This window comes from Vulpes vulpes, chromosome 2 (genome assembly GCF_048418805.1).
Source record: "Vulpes vulpes isolate BD-2025 chromosome 2, VulVul3, whole genome shotgun sequence".
Lineage (NCBI taxonomy): Eukaryota > Metazoa > Chordata > Mammalia > Carnivora > Canidae > Vulpes > Vulpes vulpes.
This window is the reverse complement of record NC_132781.1, coordinates 63,062,202-63,079,673: the sequence shown is the minus strand read 5'-3', so window position 1 is coordinate 63,079,673 and position 17,472 is coordinate 63,062,202. Positions and strand designations below refer to the sequence as shown.

The 17,472-nt window shown below is 36.6% G+C and overlaps 1 protein-coding gene across 2 annotated transcripts in view; it reads right to left on the bottom strand.

The window, feature by feature from the left end:
* Positions 1–17,472, bottom strand: part of ADAMTS3 (ADAM metallopeptidase with thrombospondin type 1 motif 3) — a 256,185-nt gene that overhangs the window by 13,569 nt on the left and 225,144 nt on the right. For both annotated transcript variants that reach the window (XM_025985092.2, XM_072748803.1), the window contains exons 14-19: positions 16,621–16,754; positions 14,497–14,620; positions 10,453–10,533; positions 8,344–8,507; positions 3,010–3,175; positions 645–777 (exon numbers count right to left, since the gene is read on the bottom strand). In XM_025985092.2, the coding sequence (XP_025840877.1) occupies positions 645–777; positions 3,010–3,175; positions 8,344–8,507; positions 10,453–10,533; positions 14,497–14,620; positions 16,621–16,754 (802 nt within the window). The remainder of the gene's footprint in view (positions 1–644; positions 778–3,009; positions 3,176–8,343; positions 8,508–10,452; positions 10,534–14,496; positions 14,621–16,620; positions 16,755–17,472) is intronic.

The window sequence follows — 17,472 nt, the reverse complement described above, 5'->3', positions numbered from 1 at the left end:
TAGTAGAAAATAAAGCATAAAAATCAAGGCATTCATGAATTCTAGGAGGAACAAAGTTTCACAAGGAAAGAAGAGCAGCTAAGCGACTCACCTGTTAGGAGAGACAGAAGTTGTCAAGAGAAACTGAACATCAACATCAATAAAAGGCAGGTTATAACAATATTGGAAATGCCGAGGAAGAGAGAAGTCTGGGCTGTGGGTATGCATTTGGGGAAGGATTTTATTTTATTTTATTTTATTTTTAATTTTTTTATTTTATTTTTTTTGGGGGGGGAAGGATTTTAAAAGAATGCTAAAGTCTTCACTTTCCACATTGGAAAATCAGTATACATAATATGCAAAACCTCCCCACACCCCAAAGTCAAGTCGCTATAAAAACATTTTACTTAGAAAGTTGGAAACGAGGAGTTACCAAATATCAAAGAAGCAACCTAGCTGGAATATGGCTGTTTTTGAGGAGCAGGGAAATGGTAAAAGGCAAGAGAACCACAGCTTTATACAATTCCTGTGAAATGATCTGATTATTTAAACCGGGTATGTTTATTAGCTTTGGCTAAAAATAAAATTAAAATGGAAAACAACTAAGGACATTTAAATCCCTTTCATGTTGTCCTCAGGACATGATAGTTAAAATAACTGCTTACAGTGGATGTGTACACTCTTGAATGTTGCACATTCTTCTAATAGGTTTTGGCTTCTTGTTGACCTCACAGAAGCTGCGGTGAACCATTTTATTATCACTCTTCCTACGGCATCCGTATTTAGTGTACTGGAAACCTAGGAAAGGAAACACATTTCTTTGGATTTACTCACTTATTCATTCTGTTACATATTTGGTCATTCACTCATTCAACAAATATTGACTGATGACATGGGGTGGGGGGGGCAGGCACTGTTGTGGATGCGGGAGGTCCAGAAGTCAATTACATAAACAAAACTCTCAACTTTTCAGGGCCTACGTTTAATAAAGATTACAAATGATTAAACAGCAGCTGTGAATGTGCGAATGAACTAGACCCCGAGCACACACTGTCCAGTGTGAGGGACAGGTTTGACAACCATTGTGACGATACCCAGGATGCAGGCTTTTAGAGAGTTATGTAAATAATTTACTGTAGAGGGCACCAGAGGGGCACAGAGGGGAGGGTCTCAACTTAGCTGGAGGAGGGGCAGGGACTGCACACAAGAGCTGCACTTCTTGATCAGAATCTTGAAATTTAAACAGTACTGGGAGAAAGGGAAGCAAATTTTTAAAAAACTTTCAAACCTACAAAAACGTTGCAAGGAAAGCACAATGAACATCCGCATGCCTTGAGTCTGGATTAACCTTGTATTACACGACACTATATTTGAGGTACATACATATATTTTTTTACATATGTAATAGGTTATTTATAATATGCAATATATATAATATATGTAAAATGTTGCTGAACTATTTGAGAGTAAGTTGCTGGCATCCTGACCCTTCACTTCTAACTACTTCAGCATACTGCCCATAACAAGCACATCTATTACATAATTTTTAAAATCAGAATATTTAACAGATAGAATACTCTTATCTAATATATAGACCATATTCAAAATTTGCCAGTTGCCCCTAACATGTTCTCTATAGCAATGTTTTTCTGATCATGGATTATGCGTGTCAGGGAATTAAGCAGGAATAGTTTCTGAGCCTCTTGAATATTTTCGAGAGGTACAAGCCACTTGTTTTAAAAAATGTCCCCCAATTTAGTTTTATTTAATGATAAAAATGTAGCCTCCTAATGATTAGATTCAGGTTATGCACTTTCAGCAGGAATAATACATAAACGATGCTGTGTCTTCAGGACAACACATTAGGAGGCCACAGGATTTAAACTGGAAAAATAATATAAATTCTACTCATTCGGTCATTCAGCCATTCATTCAAGATTACCTTAAAATAAAAAAAGAGAAAAAAAACAAATTAATTGACTATTAAAAGACTTTTGCAATAATCCTCCCTTCCAAAATTACGAAGGAAAGCCGATAAGGAAAGAATAGATGTGGCAGACATTTATAAAAATGTGTGTCTGGCAAGCCTTGTAACTGGGTAGATGCTGAGGCAGCAGAGAAGGGAAGATTCAAATTAAACAAGCATTTTATAATGGATGAAGTGTCATTTTAAATAATTAACTAAAAACATTTATGGCCCCTCCACTTCAAAAAAAAATCCTCTTTACAAATGCATCCTTGAATTTTAAATTATAGAATAAATGGCTGACATGGGCTTTCCTTACTCTAATATTTTTGCTCTTGGTTACTCAGTACTCAGCCCTTTGCCTTCTCCTGCCTGTTGGGGAAAATTCTGTCTAGGCTTGCTCAGCTCTGGAGCATCTATTGTTCAGAACCAGAGGAATGGATGAAGTGAGAAACTGAAAAACTCTGAGGATGCTTCATGGACTTCCTGGAGAAAGGGCAGAAAGGCAGCCCAGTGCACTGAGAACGTAGCCATAAGCTGGAACACCCAGGTCTGTATACTAGGGTCTGGGCAAATGACATCCCTGTCCTCAGTTTCCCAATCAGGACAATATAGGCAATCATACTGCTGACCTCGCAGAGCCATTTTGAGGACTGATACACTAATAGAGCATTTAAAACACCACTTGCTCCCTTTGGTACAACTAATAGCTCTTTCATTAGTAACACTGATAAAAAAGAAATGTGCTGGTATGGAAAGTAAAAGTGGAGAAGAAGAAAGGCCAGAACCACAGGACACTGAATGTGGGAGGATTTGGGGAACAGTGAAGTCATTAAACGTGCCACCATGTGAATAGAAGACCTGAGGAAAAAGACAAGAGAATTTCAAGGTTGTGATAAACGGATTCTCATCCTTTGTAGATTCAGAGACTTCAGTAAAAATGCTTTGTGCTTATGTTTTAGTTGTTATGTTTAGTATTTCTCAGACCGTGGCCTCAATGAGAGGCAATCTTTAAGGTAGAAGCAGGATAACTGGCTTTCTGTGAATTACTTTGAATGTGTTACCTCCGCCACAGGGTTTGGAACACTGAGACCAGCTCTTCAAAGCCCACTCAAAAGTATCTAATTCTTCCTGGATGACATTGTTGCTGCTGATTGTAGGTGCAGAATCTTCATGAATGATGTACTTATAAGTCAGGCTGGAATGGGTATCGTTCTCCTGAGGTATGATCTAATGTATACATGAAATAGATAGGTAAGTCATCTGAAGGGGTTTTATATTTCCAATAAAAATTATAAATATTTCAGAATAGCACTCTTATTAAAACTGGAAAACTTTAAGGCAGTTTTTAAAAATATAATGGTTCTATCAACAAAAGTATAAAAAAATGCCCTGTTTAAGAAAAAAAAGGTAAATATATAACACTTTGACCATAAAAATATAAAAAAAACCACACTGATATATGAGATTATATAATAAAAATAATAACTTTATAATAAGATTCACTGTGGATTTCCTTAACTTATTATATACCTTCTTGCTGCATTTGAAAATTATTCTTTAAAATAACTGTTTGGTCATGATGATAAAGATAAATAATGCTTCCTCCAGCATAATGTACACATTATGGAAAAATACGAAGAAAATAAAAATTATCCATGATTCTACTAAATGAGAGAAAACCAAAGTCACTTCTGTTGTTTTGAGATATATACCCTCGAGATATTTGCATATTGCCTGGTGTGTGCGCGCGCGTGTGTGTACACATATGTTTTTCAGGCTTTGCTTATTTCACTTAATGTGTCACGTACATTTCCCAAGATAGTAAATATTCTTTGAAAACATACTTCTCAATGTCAGCACAGTGTTTAATCCTAAAGGTAGCATGCATTATTTAGCCATTCACTTGTTAATAAATACTTGTATTGGTTAGAATTTGTCCCCCACCTTTGTGGTGATTTCTGATTTTCTTTAGTGAGTTAAAGGGTACAAGTGCTTTTTATAGCTCTTATAACAGACTGATGAATAACCCTTCAAAATAGTTAGAACAATTATTACTTTCATAATGAGGGTATATGATGAAAAGGGCCCCATTTGGCACTACATACTATGTAATTTTCATCTTTGTTAATTAAACAGGCAAAAGATTGTTGTTTTAATTGTTATTTATTTGATAAATAGAAAAGTTTAATTTTCTTGGTTTATTAGTCACTTGTATTCTGGCTGCTATTCTCTGCAGGTTTGTGTCATGCCTTCTTTTTTATTGGTATATATACCTTTTCTTCTAAGTAATTTATGTAATAAGAACATTAATCCTTCTTTTATAATAAGCATTGCAAATATATTCTTAGTTTTTTTATTTGCTCTTTAATATTGTTTAGGGCAACATACTCTTTTTTTTTTTTAAAAATAAGCTTTTATCGACTTTCATATACTAGCTTTTATAGGATTATGTCAATTATACAAAGGGAAAAGCATGTGCAATTCACTAGTTTTTTTACACTAAATTTTTAGAAATAGCTTTTGTTTGAGAAATCAAGTAATATTAAACCCACTAGGATGAAGGATTTGCTTATCTGGGTTCCTTTTGCTTTTTTTCCCCCTTACTCTTTGATTTTATATTCTAGCCAGATGCCTAATGCTTTCAGTCCCAGCCAGCTACTTGCCATGCTCCAGAGCTCCCAGCCTGGGGTTCCAGCCCTTTAGAGAGGAAAAGATAGAGCACTGCTCTACATTGTCTACAACCCTACCGTCCTAACTACAAGTTTGCTTGTATCTCTGATTCATGTTGTTCCCTGCAGTCACCCTGCTATCAGTGCACAAAGCCTTGAGATAGGCTATCATGGTCATTAGCAGCAGGGCTCTGAGGCCAGACATCTGTGCCACTGGAAAAGAATGCAGTGTAATTATATGAGTGAAATGGAGCTTCTGATCTCCAACCATTCAAATTTAATGAAATTTTGATTAGTATATATTTTTGCTATAAAATTATATAACCTATGAAATAGAATGACAGAAATAAACCTACATAACCATGCATAATTAATTTTTGGCACAGATGAAAAGATAATGGAAAAAAGACGATTTTTTCAACAAAGGTACTAGAACAAGTCATTGTAGTGGATTTAAAAACATGTCCACAAATACTTTGATATTTTTCCTCTCAATGAGTAGGGCTTAATTTGTCTCCCCTTCAGTGTGGGTTGGATTCAGTGACTTGCCTCCAGCAAACAGACAACAGCCGCATAAATGGGATGTTACTCCCAAGTGATAAGGACACTTAAGGAGTCTAAGGAGAGGCTCAGATAGTGAAGAACCCAGGCCCACCAGCCATCACATGTAAAAGCTTAGAAGGAATCTTCTGAGGCCTTCCAACAGCCCTGTGATTGAGCAGGAAAGCAGATATCCCCAGTGGAGCCTTGGGGTGACTAGCCACAGCCAAGACCCATCTCATGAGATGCCCTGAGCCACAACTAGCCATTTAAGTAGCTCCCAGATACCTGGCCCACAGAAACTATGCAATAATAAACGTTGCTTTGTGTTTAGCTAAGAAGTCCAGGGCAATTTGTTATGCAGTAATAAGTAACTTAGGCATCCATATTCAAAACTAAAAACCTAACATCATACAAAATTTATATAAAAATCACCTCAAAATGTAAAATACAACACTATAAAACTTCTACCAAAAAATAAGAAAATGCTTTAACATTGGATTAGGCAGAAAAAAAATATATATAAAACACCAGAATCTTGATCCATAAAAGAAAAAATTGATACATTAGACAACAGGATAGTTAAAATATTTTGCTCTGTGAAAGACACTAGTAAGAGAACAACAAAAAAAAAACATTAACTAGAGGAAAATATTTGACAAATCACATATTTCATAATGGATATATCAAGCATATATAAAGAACTCTTAAAACTCAAAAAAAAAAAATAAAGAAGAAGAAGAAATAACCCACTTTAACATTGGGCAAAAGATTTGGACACTTTGTCAAAGGGAAATAATTTTCAAAGAAAAAAAATATTGAGTGGGAAGATTTGGTTTCAAATGAGGATAATATTTTCTACAGAGAAAATATTCAATAAATTCAATAAATATTTGAATACAGAATACAATATTTTTCAAACCACGTAGATGTCTTCTGCATTCATCCATGAGGGAGTAATAGAGTTGCCTTGCTGATATTAAAAACAGTAAGACTGGACAGACATATAAGGGAACTTTTGGCAGGTGGGGGTGGGGCAGCAATGAACAACACAGTGAAGGACAGTGATCCCTGTGGGAATAGAAACAGGCCAGGTCCTGGCTTCCTGATAGGGTCAGGTTCTGGGTCCTACACAGGAAGCAGGAGCCCAAGCCATGCCAGCAGTCTCAAGGAGCTGAAGAGATGGAGCGTGGTGTTTGGAACTTGCAGACAGGGCTCTAAAAAAAGGGGGGGCTGCACACAGGGGTGGCCCAGATGCTGCATGTATCCTAGACCAAAGGCTGGCCTGTGCATGTCCAGGCCAAGTCACCACACTGTCTACCAGCAAGTGTCTGCTGTGGGGCTGGGAGCAGGACCAGAGACACCGAAGGTCAGGTGGCGTTAGGGACATGGGAGTTCTTATCTAGCCAGATGACAAGGCTCATTAACACTTCAGGTATTCAGTTAAGGCATCAGAAAGGCCACGCCATAAGAATAGGGACAGAATTGAAACAGACCAGCCCTAACAAAGAATAAATCAAGCTTCAAAGATCAGGAGGAAATGACAGAACAAAACCCAACTGCCTATAAAAGAGGCAACATAAACCAAATGTCCTACAATTTGCCATCCATAATGTCCAATGTACATTTAAAAAATTGTAAGGAGCAGGAAAATGTGACTCATAATCCAGAAAAAAAGTAGCTTATAGAAGCAGACAACATGAAGACACGGGACTTCAAGGAAACGGTAGACATAATGAGTAAAATATATGAAAATCTCAGCATAGTAATGGAAACAATTTTTTTTTTAAAAGGACCAAATGGAAATCCTAGAAAAGAAAAGAATACCATCTGACATGAAAAATTTACTGGATGGGCTCAACAACAGATTGGAGATCACATAAGACATAGTCAGTGAACTTGAACATGGCTCAATAGTAATTATCCAATCTGAAGAATAGAGAAAGAGTGATTACAGAAGGATGGACAAAGCCCAGCAGACGTGTGGAACAATTTCAACTGGTTTAACATACGGGTAAATGAGTCCTAGTAGGAGTGAGAGATGGGGTAAAACAGACTTGGCATAAAATGGAAAATCAACCCAAATTTGGTAAAAACAAAAAAAATGCACCCATCAACTAAAATCACCAATTGCTTGGTGAAACCCAAGCCAGATATAGACAAAGAATATCGCAAGCTAAGCATATCACAATCAAATGGCTAAACAAACAAGATGAAACAAAAAGATAAAGAAAATATCTTTAAAGAGAAGCCAGAGAAAAATAGATAATTCATACAGAGCAGCAATATGAACAGCAATATGACTTCTCATCATAAGCGATGGGTTAGGAGTCAAAGATCGTGCCTTCATGTTGGCCTACTTTGTTTCTACATGGCAGGCTGAGACCCTTTATCTCAGAAGCCTGCTAGCATCAAACTCAAATTTTTACATTCCCAGTCCTTTTAAATGTAGCCCCAACAAGCATATTTTTAGCCATTTAGAACCTGCCTGCTTAGCATACCCCTGTGAAACCAAATTCGACATTTGCTAACTATAAAGGAGACTGTGGCTCTAAGGACCCCAAACTGCTGCTGCTCTTCGGGACCTCTCAGAGCAGACTCCCCACCTGCTGCTGACTGACAGCACCTAACCAAAAACACCCCCCCAATCCCTTCTCTCTCAGGAATTGCCACGTGCTTCTCTCCTGAATGAGGGGAGGCCCTACATGTAAAGCTGCTAAGGCGTCAATAAAGCTTGTGTGGGATCCGTGGCCAGACAGTGGTTTGGAGCCTGCCTTTGGCCCAGGGCGCGATCCTGGAGACCCGGGATCGAATCCCACATCGGGCTCCCTGTGCATGGAGCCTGCTTCTCCCTCTGCCTATGTCTCTGCCTCTCTGTGTGTGTGTGTGTGTGTGTGTGTGTGTGTCTTGAATAAATAAATAAAATCTTAAAAAAAAATCTATCTCATCTTTTGTCTTTAATAATGGATTATTAAAAGTCAGGAATCATACTACTATGTTATTAGGATTATAATGTACTTAAAATATATGACAAAGTTGCACAAAGAGTAGAGAGGAGTAAATAAATGGAATTATAAAAAACAAGCAGTTAAATATTCAACATTCAAGGTAAAAGTGTTTTCAAACAAATAAATTATAAAATTATAAACTAAATCAACTACGCACTGAGACCGTAACACCACATACCAAAACAATAACGGGATCATGTAAAGGTCCATCTGTGTGAAGAGTTTCGATATCATCTTCAATGTTATAGTCCCATTCCACACCAAGATCTATGAAGGTCCGCGACTTGGCTTCCTCCCCTTTGCCATTTAAAATATAGTGGCCTGTAGCTTGGTTCTTAATAGCTGAAGAGAAATGGGTAACCAGAATACATTTTATTTTATCATTTTACAAGTTTGATGATCCCTAGTAAGTCTATCCCTGTCTATAAACGGAAGACTGTGTTTATTAGCATCAAAGCAATCAAAATGAGTGTTAGTTCTGATATGACTCGCATTGCCTTCATTCAGCATTCCAAATACTCAGGAAGCACGTCCAACTGGTCAAAAGCAATGGCCAGATGGTTAAATAGGAGATAAATATTGACAAATAGGCCCATTTGAAAGCACTGCCAGCGAGGTTAACAGTTTCTAAGCCACTCCTGTCTATTTCCACAGAAAGTGGGGAACATTTTGATAATTATGGATTCTTCTATAATCATTAACACAAAACATTTATGCTAGGATAGCACATAACATAATGGCTTCTTTACTGTGTATCTCTTTCAAGCTAGTGAAAGTATTTATTGGTATCCAACATAATTGAACTAATTTTTAGACCAACAAAAAATTAGTTCTTATGTTTGTAAAATTCCAAGGCCGTGTCCCTACTTATATGGATAGAAAAAGCTGATTACTGGTAATAGAGTTCTTAATGCATTATTGATCTACTATATATTATTTAAAAATGCTTTCTCTAATGAAGAAAACATAACAAATGGGATTTTAAAATTTGGAGTTATTACCAGCGTATAGCAAGTTAGAAAATACAATTTCATGTTACTACCATTACTGAAAATGTATAGAAAACAGGAGCAATTTTAGTTAAATACATTTATTCCTCTTGAAGTTTTTTAAACTACTGTAATGATGGGGATGTCAGGTGGCTCAGTGGCTGAGCATATGCCTTTGGCTTAGGGCATGATCCTGGAGTCCTGGAATCGAGTCCCATGTCAAGCTCCCCACAGGGAGCTTCTCCCTCTGCCTATGTCTCTGCCTCTCTGTCTCTCATAAATAAATATATAAATCTTTAAAAAATAACCCTACTCTAATGTTTCCAAGGACAATAATCAGAATTCTTGGACAAAAAATAAGGAATGTGAATTACTGGAAAAAGAACTATGGCTGACTGAGATCATTAAGGAATCTAGTAGTGAATTTAATTTAAATACTAAAAAAAAAAAAAATTCTGTGAAACACCACAAAACACTTCATTCTTAAAGTCACACATTTAAAATAAAAGAAAATCTGAGACAAATTTACATGGGGTTGACAGATGATGCCTTCAGATCAGAGAGCTTCCTTGTGCTTTAACAGGTCAGGGTATATGTGGAAGTCATGTTTATATTTGAACATACACTTTGAAAATAAACCCCTTTAGAATTACATTTTTATATGATTCTTTCATAAAAGAGGAAAAGAATCTTCTTTCGGAAATTATAAGCAGCCATGCAAATGCATCTGCATGTGCCAGTCAGAAACTGGACACATAATGAATATTAGGAAAATTTTCACTAGACTAGTAAAATTCACATATGGTTGCTTTTCAGTAAAATAACTTAAAATGCAATAAAAAAGTAAGGACAGGCATACAGTATGGCATCAACCAAAATATCAGAACTAATTTGCCAACATAAATATGGCAAATTTTTCTGATATTCTTCCTTAATTTAGTGCATTTTATTGGCAACTTTATTTTTCTCATCCCCTAATACAGAGCAAAAGCACTTAACAAACTCATTAAATACCCTTTTCTTCATATAAATGATGAACCAACCCAGGTTTCACCAAAAATTGAAGCTCTATTTTTGAATATTTTTTGTTTTAAAGAAAGGAGAGTGGGGAGAAATGATCAACAAAGAACACACAGTAATGCACTTACATGTAATTCTGAATCTTGCATATCTATGTATATACATACATATACATATATACACAGACATCTAAACACATATATATTTTTATATATATGATTGCTTCGATGTTTCTCTAAGGGCATGCTAGAGCAAAGCTGGCAGACAGAAACACTTACCAAGAATATGAGGGGAAGCCTCGTCTTCTTGGATTAACACATGTCTAGCACCAGGGGGTATATCAAACATCTTAAGGTACCCTTTGCATGTGTAGTAAATATTGGAGAAAGCAAAAGAAGAAAACAAAAGCAACAACCATGGTTAGCCGAGCATGAAATTCTTACTGCTCCTGCACGCAGAAGAGGGCATCCATAAACTCAAAGAAGCCGTTTCAGAAATTAACTTCAAAGCATTGGTAGATTTTGTGACAACTGGCATCAGATTAGAGGAAACCGCCCCCCCTTTTTTTTTTAGTATTAAGGAAGGGCGGAGTTAATCTTATTTCTAACCTATCCATCATTTATCTTATATTGAACTGTGAATTGTGTCAACAATTCAGGCAAATACTGTGCTCTCCTTTGTCCCTCTATGTAATTTTAGGGTTTTTGTTGTTAAATTTATTTATTCCTTCCTTCCTTCCTTCCTTCATTTATTCATTTATTTTTATTTGGATATTGTTGACACACACAATGTTACATTAGTTTCAGGTGTATAACACAGGGATTCATAAAAGTTTATTCATTATGCTATTTTAGTTTTTTAAACCACCATTTTGAATTGCGGCCAACCTCTGATGTCCACAGTTGATGAACTTCTGGCGATATTTTATTTCTCTATATGTTATTTTAAAAGCTCAAGGGCAAGTATAGAGAGCTAAACTTCCAGTTAATGAAACATCCTCATATGTAAAAGCCTGCTTTGTTCTAAAGAAATTACAAAAGAAAGATCAGTGAGTGGCTTTCATTTTTCTTATCATCAGCCATTAGTTTTAAAGCCTTGAACAAGTTTTATTATGGGAAAGTCTTAAAATATATTTTCTAGATTTGACCAAACTATTTGGTTGGAAAATGCCTGCAAGTTATGTCATACATTGCCATAAAAATGTGCCCTACACTCAATCTTCTAATCCAGGAATCATGAATCAATACACTTAATGGATTGCGTTGACTTACAAAATTTTCTACCAATCCTTTTATAATCTGCGTCATATAAAAGAAATCTTAATATTATCCATCCTAAGAATTATCTTAAGATCACTTAAAATTAATATCCTAACTATAAATCAACAATAGGAGAAGTAGAAATCAAGATGTTATGTCCAGGAAATATAAATTAATATAGGGAGATTATGCAACTGACACCTTACATTATGAAACATCTAACTCACATACTACAGGAGGAGTCTGACAGAAATTCAGTTATAAATACACAATTGCTGATGTTATCAGAAAGAAATGTTTATTTCTATATGGACAATAAATATCTACCTATGGGTAGATTTACTCAACTTTTTTCACAATACTTATTACTGTTTTAACTCAATGGCATAGTCATGCTAGGGTCAGAGTTTTCAGTGCCTGAGCCTTGGGTAAAGCCCATGAACTGTAGCCTGTTTGTCTGAGTATGCAGTGGCTAGAAGTAATGTATTTAAGATGCCCACCAAATACAGCAAAACAGCTTGATACCATTTATGGATGCCCATCTTTCTGCAGTTTGCTACAACTTACCCAGTACATTTTTAGCTTCCCTTGTTTCAGCAAGAGAAATATTACGAGCTCCTTTGGGTAAAATGAAGGCGCCTCTTGTCTTCCCTTAGATAGAATGTTTTTAATTAGTGAAAGTTTCATGTTTATCAAAGTCTTGTTGTTTCATTGACTATACTATAAGCTATATATATATATTCTATTAGGTAGGATATCAGCTATGTTCTGTAGTTTTATGTATTGAAGTCAAAATGCATTTTTAATAGTTAGCTAATGCCAATAAACAGTTAATAGTCAATGAAAGTAAGACTAAGACTGAATGAGAAATGATAAAGGTGATTGGAAGTTGAATACTTGCAGATTTCATTTTCCAGCAACTTGAATTCTGTATGGCACCTCTTGCTTAAATGTTTCCCTGTTGGAAAATGTTAATTAGTCTATTGAGTGACTACAATGACAACATTAGTGCAAAGAAATGGATGTTAGATTATCTCTGAATAGGCTGAATCTGTATGCCTGATGAAAATCTTTCTTCTCTTCTGATCTTGATTTAAAGGTTTAGTCTAATTTTTGAGGTATCTGGAAAAAAAATGCATTATGACCTCAGACCAGAGAATGGATGATTAACAGATGAATGATTAATGGCAAGAACTTTTTTCTTTACATTCATTTACTCTGGAAATAAAATAATAAGAATAATTTTATACCAAAAAGAATAACATAGCTGCCACAGAGAAAGTACACTTCATTGCTTCACAATAAGATAAAGGAAATTATGCTACTCCACCAAAACCATAATATATCATTTTAATTCTGTGAACTTTCCTAAAATAATATAATCAGCCAGAAATAGCAATATTTGCTTTTTTAACTGTTTAACCATTGACTGATCACACAGGAATATAAAAAATATCAGTAATGAAAGACACTTTGGAGTGACCTAGCTCTGCCCCACTAAATGTATCAAAGAGCAAGACAGGTGTCCACCTGGCTTGCACTGGGGCAGCTGAGGTATAATGAGAGTACAAAGAACTGAGAGAAATACTGAAGACTACCTTTTTTATACTTTCTCTTCTTCTAAAAGGGAAAATCACTGCCATGACAATGTGCTCAAAGTGAATCACATTTATTATTTTAATTTTTGTTTTATTTATTCTACTGGAGACTGTACCAACTACGTAGGGATGATGTAAGAGAAGCTTCTCAAGGGAAGCACCACATCAAATTTATCTTTAAATGCTAAATTCCCAGGGACACTTTCCTAAGAAATGCTTATTGAATAACTAAATAATATTTGTTACAAACTAAAAAGATCATTCAGTAATAAATGTTTGTATCCAACTCTCTTACAATAATTCCAGTGAATAATTAAGAAAGTATTCATGTTTTACATATTATTTGTGCTTTTTTTTTTTCCCATCTGAAACTTCACTGTATGCCTAAGTCCATCCAGGTCACTGACTTAAATAAACACTAACATTCACACAGACAAGCAGTTATACCTCAGGGTTGTTTTTCATTGTACTTCAATTTTGTGTAATATAAAACTTCTAAAATTACATGAAATATGGGCTCTAGATTTGTAGATTTATAAATAGGATACACTTGTTCAACTTTAAAAGAAGCAAAATGAATGCAATATTTTACAAGTTGTATTTAAAATTTTGTGATTTTTTTAACTTCTGATCAACAATTTATGTGAACAGAAAACGTAAAAAAGGCATCAATTCTAGTAATTAGGTCTAACGTGCTTTATTAAAAACAAAATAGGGGGCACCTGGGTGGCTCCGTTGGTTAAGTGTCTGACTTTTGCTTTCTGCTCAAGTCAAGATCTCAGGGATCCGGAGATCAAGCCCTGTGTTGGGCACCACACTGAATGGGGAATCTTCTTGGGATTCTCTTTCTCCTTGTCCCTCTCTCCCTTCCCACCTGCATGCTTGCTTTCTCTCTCCCAATAAATAAATAAATTAATAAATAAAATAAATAAATAAAATAAAATAAAACAAAACACATATTTTAGCTAACTACTATAATTGATTTGATTTTATTTGTTCCTTATCTAATTTACTAGATGATTTTTCATCATAGGTGCTATGGAATATGATTTCAGTCCAAGTGTTTTTGGTTTGGTTTTTATTTCCTTAAAAGGTAATTTGGGGGCACCTGGGTGGTTCATTTGGTTAAGTGCCTGCCTTCAGCTCAGGTCATGATCCTGGGGTCCTGGAATCGAGCCTCACATCAGGCTCCCCACTGAGTGGGGAGTTTGCTTCTCACTCTCCCTCTGCCTCTCCCCATGCTGGTGCTTGCTCTGTTTCTCTCTGGTGCTTGCTCTCCCTCTCTTTCTCAAATAAATAAATAAAATCTTAAAAAAAAAAAAAGACAAAAGGTAATCTGAATAAAAACAAATCAGCAGCTAATTTTTTGTTATATTTATAGAGAAAATGCTACATTGCTAAAAGGAGTCTCAAAAAGTACAAATCATAGGGAATGATACCAAACTCAGGAGAGACCTCATCTTACCAAGTTTCCTGGGAGTTCTGGTAAAAGTCCCCTTTACTGTTCGACAATGAGAATTATCTCCTCCACAGACGCCACACTTATCCTCCACTTTAGTAGAACCGATTTCTTTATCACAGCCCACTTTCTGGAAAGAGAAGATGTTAAATGTGGCTAATCTTAACGTGTCAGGTAAAGGTCAGCATCCGAGACAAGGACAACCCATCTGTTTCATCGTGAGCCCACTGTGAGGCAGTGTGTACCAAACCTTGACTTTAGTTCTGATTTTTTTTAATGCCTGTCTTTTTGAAGAACAACCATGCAGTCAAATGACTTATACTCTAGGTTAAATTCTACCCTAGGATAAATTTCCCCAGTCTGATGAACTATTTACCCCATTGCACATAGTCATGACCCATCAAACATTTATTAAGCACAGATACTGTTGTTGATGCTGAGAAGACAAAAACTAAGATGGACTTTTTCCCTTGTTGCTTTCCTATTTCAAAAGATAAATAATAAAATGGTGAGCTGGGCATTAGCACAAGCTTTACAAGCTGGCTAGTGATGCAAAACAAAATTTCATGAAACAAAAATAAAGTAAGATGAAATCAGAGAGGGAGACAAACCATAAGAGACTCTTAACTCTAGGAAACAAACAAACTGAAGGTTGCTGGAGGGCAGAGAGGCAGGGGGATGGGGTAACTGGGTGATGAGCATTCAGGAGGGCACAGGATGGAAGGAGCACTGGGTGTTATATGCAACTGATGAATCACTGGGACACCTGGGTGGCTCAGTGGTTGAGCATCTGCCTTTGGCTCAGGTCATGATCCAAGAGTCCTGGGATCGAGTCCCACATTGGGCTCCCCGCATGGAGCCTGCTTCTCCCTCTGCCTATGTCTCTGCCTGTCTCTGTGTCTCCCATGAATAAATAAAATAAAATCTTTAAAAATAAAACAAACTGATGAATCACTAAACTCTACCTCTGAAACTAAAAAACGCAAAACAACTTTACAAAGCGCTGCGTTTCCCTTGGGCCCTGTAGAAAGGCATTTCAAAAATGCAAAGGGATAAACACAGAACCGTGGAAGTTGTAGGCTCAGGCAACTGGGTTCAGAGAGCAACACGTGAGCCACAGTGGAGCCCGTGGTGCAGCCCATGGAGCTAGCACTGTGCAACCGGGCGGAGCAGGGAGGGACGGGCAAGGCACAGGCCCAAAAGGCCTCGAGTATCAGGTGGAGTCAGTATTTTCACATGGATCTAACAAGGAACCGCTGAAGGTTTTCTGAACTGAGCTGGGCCCCGCCACGTCCACCAGTGGGGGGAAGGGTCCATGCTAGGCCACCACACTCCTAAGCTGGAATGGACACTGGCAGAGCCGCCGCAGAGCACATGCATGACGCCCCAGATACCTCAGTGAGGCATGGACAAGAGTCAGAGGCTACTGTCAGGGAGAAGTTATTTCAAATGTGAGGTATCTGCGTACTTGAGATTTATTACTGCAACACTCGAGTTGTGCTGAGGCAAAGGCAAAACAGACAAGAGTAATGTGTTCAGTTAATAGGGCTGGTTTCGTATCAATTCAGCTTGCGAACACGAACAAGAAAGACAATTGGCTTTTTTTTTTTTTTAAATCTAAATGGGGTAAAACCCAGTTTTTGCATCTTTGCCTTTTCTGTTCTGAGGTGGAATTCGGTGTTTAAACTCTCTTACTGGAAAGTAAGAGAGAGAGAATTTCTATTATTTTTTTAAATAAAAAATACATTTAGCATTGCATTTTTGGAAAAGCCTCTACAGTGTAAAAGTAGATGACTCCTAGTAAAATCCTCAAAGCAAAGCCACTGTACATCCCCAGCTGTTGTATTCCCAACCTGGAGGTATCAGAGTAACTTAGAAAAGGCACTTGGCTGGAAAATGAGGGAAACCATATATAAATCTTGATTCTGCATATGGCTAAACGTTGATTTGAAATGTGAAATTTCTCCCACATTGAGTTTAGGCCTACTCAACTAGTCCTGGATTCTCATTTTAATGTGATTTTCCAGATAAGGCAGGGTTAAGCTCCTACGAAAACATGCAGATGAATGACAGTAAAAGCTGAATTGCACAACAGCATCAGAAGCTTCCAGGGAAGCCATGAGAACTCACCACACACTCTCCCCGCACACATATGCTGTATGGGTCTTTGTAAGAGCAGTGAGTTCCATCGTGCACCAGCTGTTTCATGTACACCACATCGCCAGTCTCTCTGGACTGGCAGTAAAGGTGGCATCTTTTCTTGGCTGTAAAAGATGGAAGACTAAATCAACAATGGACATAAAGTGACACATTTGCATATTAGTTATTTTATTTTTAAAATATAAAGTTTCAGCACGGTTTCCTGAAAACAAGACATTGTACAAATAAATAAAAAAAGTAGTGGAAAAGGATTCATATCTGGCATATGACTGGTCTACACTGTGAAACTGAGAGTTTCACTGAGAGTGAAAATTGGCTGTATTAATAATTACACAGGAACGACTGGGACTGTCCCAGGCAAACCGGCTGTATGGCAACCCTGGAGTTAACCACAGCTCTTCAATAAAATTTAATTCAGGACCAATTTCGTTTTAGTGACACTTAGAGAACTAAAAGGCTTTCTCTTTTGTTTGACCCAATGACCTAGTATGGTTTATGCTTCCTGTAGGACTTCATTAATTAAATTTAATATAACTTATTTGACTTGCTTCACAGATAAAAAATAATGCATTTCTTCTTAATGCATTGCAACTTAGAATGCCTATGTGGATGTATCTTTCCTTTAAAACAGCTTTTAAACTGAACTCATTAGTGTATTATGTTATACGGTAATCATGTCACTATTTTGTTTCAGCCACCCAAATATGAGGTATGGCCAGACGTTCCCATTTGGACATATTTAACCAAAAATTCAGGGGTATGAAGTGAAACACTAAAAGGGAATTTCCAAGTGTTATTTTCTAATGACCAGTGTACAGTACA